Source organism: Opisthorchis viverrini, assembly GCF_000715545.1.
Source record: "Opisthorchis viverrini unplaced genomic scaffold opera_v5_303, whole genome shotgun sequence".
Taxonomy (NCBI): Eukaryota; Metazoa; Platyhelminthes; class Trematoda; order Opisthorchiida; family Opisthorchiidae; genus Opisthorchis; species Opisthorchis viverrini.
The window spans coordinates 357,275-359,116 of NW_008751963.1; the positions used below are offsets into that span (position 1 = coordinate 357,275).

Sequence of the window (1,842 nt, forward strand, 5' to 3'; positions counted from 1 at the left end):
TTCGAGCCCACCCAGTCTTGCAGTAGCACTTTACACTTTGCAGGTGTGAAGCGCATGCCGAACCGCGAAGCAGAATTATTTAGATTATTTACTATTGTTTGCATTGCCACGGAGTCAGATCCTAGAAGAGCTATGTCGTCTGCGTGCTTGATGTCTGTGAGCGGACACCCAAGGAGAACTTCGATCCCACAGACGTATTGTATCCATAATCGTATCAAAGATGAAGTTAAATGGGTGTGGTGAAAGAGGACACCCCTGCCTAACACCATTTGTTGTGGTCTCAGCGAGAGCTTCCGGCAAGCTTTCACATGGTCGCGTGCAGCACCTTAAGGAGAGTTAAGAATTTATGGGGGACACCTTTGCTCCATAGGCACTGCCATAGTACCTGACGGTCCACAAAGTCAAAGGCAGCTTTCAGACCGAAAAACACAACTATTGTTGATTGCTGAAGTGTCGCTGTTCCAGAATCTGTCAGAGGGTGAAAATGTGATGGGTGCATCCTTCTTCAGGACGGAACCCAGTTTAGTTTTCGCGGATCCGCCTCGCCCTGTGTTAGGTCGACCGTCGAAGGAGAAGGCCCGAAAAGACCTTTGATGCTTCAGCTACCAGACTGGTTCCACGGTGGTTTTCACAAGCATCCCCGTATCCTTTTTGAAGATAGGAATGACTGACCAAAGGTGAAGTGGCACCTGTCCACCATTAGTCGGCTATTTGAAGCTCCTTTAAGGATGGAAGCTGTCTGTAGCCTTTCATGCGGAGGCCGAACGGTGTACTGGTGCAGAGACTTCCAGACCCTTCAGTGGTTTTCACCTCGTCAACTTTCACCCTCGAGCTTCAAGCTATCTCTCTGCGTCCTCAGGCAGAACGGATTATTTACTCGGTTCCCTTGGCTGATTCCATTAGTGTTCACCATGCTCCCCCTGAAGTTGTGATTGAGTGAACAAGATATTGGTGATTTACTCCTCTCTAAGTCTGGATGCCCTGGCACTATCCCGGTCCGTGTACAAGCGTAAATTACCCTTTGACGAGTAATCTCATGCCACAACAGCCGTCATGCTGTGTCGCTCTACTTACTGCATAATGCAGGGTAGGTGAGCGAAGACAGATTTCTGTTGTCTACTCCCCTATTTTTACGTGTTTGTCCCCCCTATCTCACGCCGCTGCTGGCGGCATCCGCAGGCCCATTCCTAAGGACTGACAGATTCGTTCGGTACCCATTACCGTTGGCTGCAATAACTGGTACATCTTCAGGCTTTCGACCATCTGTGTCTCAGCGCTCCAGCTGAAGTCAGCTGGGACCAACAAATTCGGAATGAGTCGATCAGGGGAGGGTTTTTGCTGAAGCAGGGAGCACTTCATTCAAAGAATGTGTCCAGCACTGTAATCTAAGGTGAATGGGTCTTGTATTACGTATTTGAAGTTACCGCCTACTGAGACGTGCTCCGTTTTCAATGGCTAATTAGTAGTGGCAGACACCTGGCAGTGGACAGAACCTGACATAGTAGAAGTGAATGAAGGAGGTTATTTCATTTCATTTTTTCATTGTCAGCTGTAATAACCGCATACTCGTCGTACAGTGGTTGCAGCTGCCGCAGTTTCGTTCACCGATGATTTGGGGGAGGGGGTAGGTAGCTGCGCATTGCAGGCGCGTTGGTGCATAAATCCAGCACTGTCAGTGGGCTGTCAAGTGGGGGGTGGGGTGGAAAAGGAGGTATGCATTGAAGGCAATAGCTTTGATGCATGAGCGCCATTGAGGGCGCGACTGGGCCATGTCTGACAATGTCTCCAGCCATTGATGTGGCCCGTCTCGGGGTCCCCATCCAGGAAGACGGCAGTGACCAG

The 1,842-nt window shown here is 49.9% G+C and overlaps 2 protein-coding genes across 2 annotated transcripts in view; one reads left to right on the forward strand and one right to left on the reverse strand.

Annotated features, from left to right (window-relative positions):
• Positions 1-552: 552 nt before the first annotated feature.
• The window catches only part of T265_09801 (hypothetical protein), a gene marked incomplete at both ends in the record, with an annotated part of 10,777 nt that continues 9,487 nt past the window's right edge, over positions 553-1,842 (reverse strand). The window contains 2 exons of the mRNA XM_009175978.1: positions 553-689; positions 1,560-1,680. Of these exons, the coding sequence (XP_009174242.1) occupies positions 553-689; positions 1,560-1,680 (258 nt within the window). The remainder of the gene's footprint in view (positions 690-1,559; positions 1,681-1,842) is intronic.
• T265_09802 (hypothetical protein) overlaps positions 1,054-1,842 on the forward strand; it is a gene marked incomplete at both ends in the record, with an annotated part of 8,047 nt that continues 7,258 nt past the window's right edge. The window contains one exon of the mRNA XM_009175979.1: positions 1,054-1,091. Coding sequence (XP_009174243.1) covers positions 1,054-1,091 — 38 coding nt within the window. The remainder of the gene's footprint in view (positions 1,092-1,842) is intronic.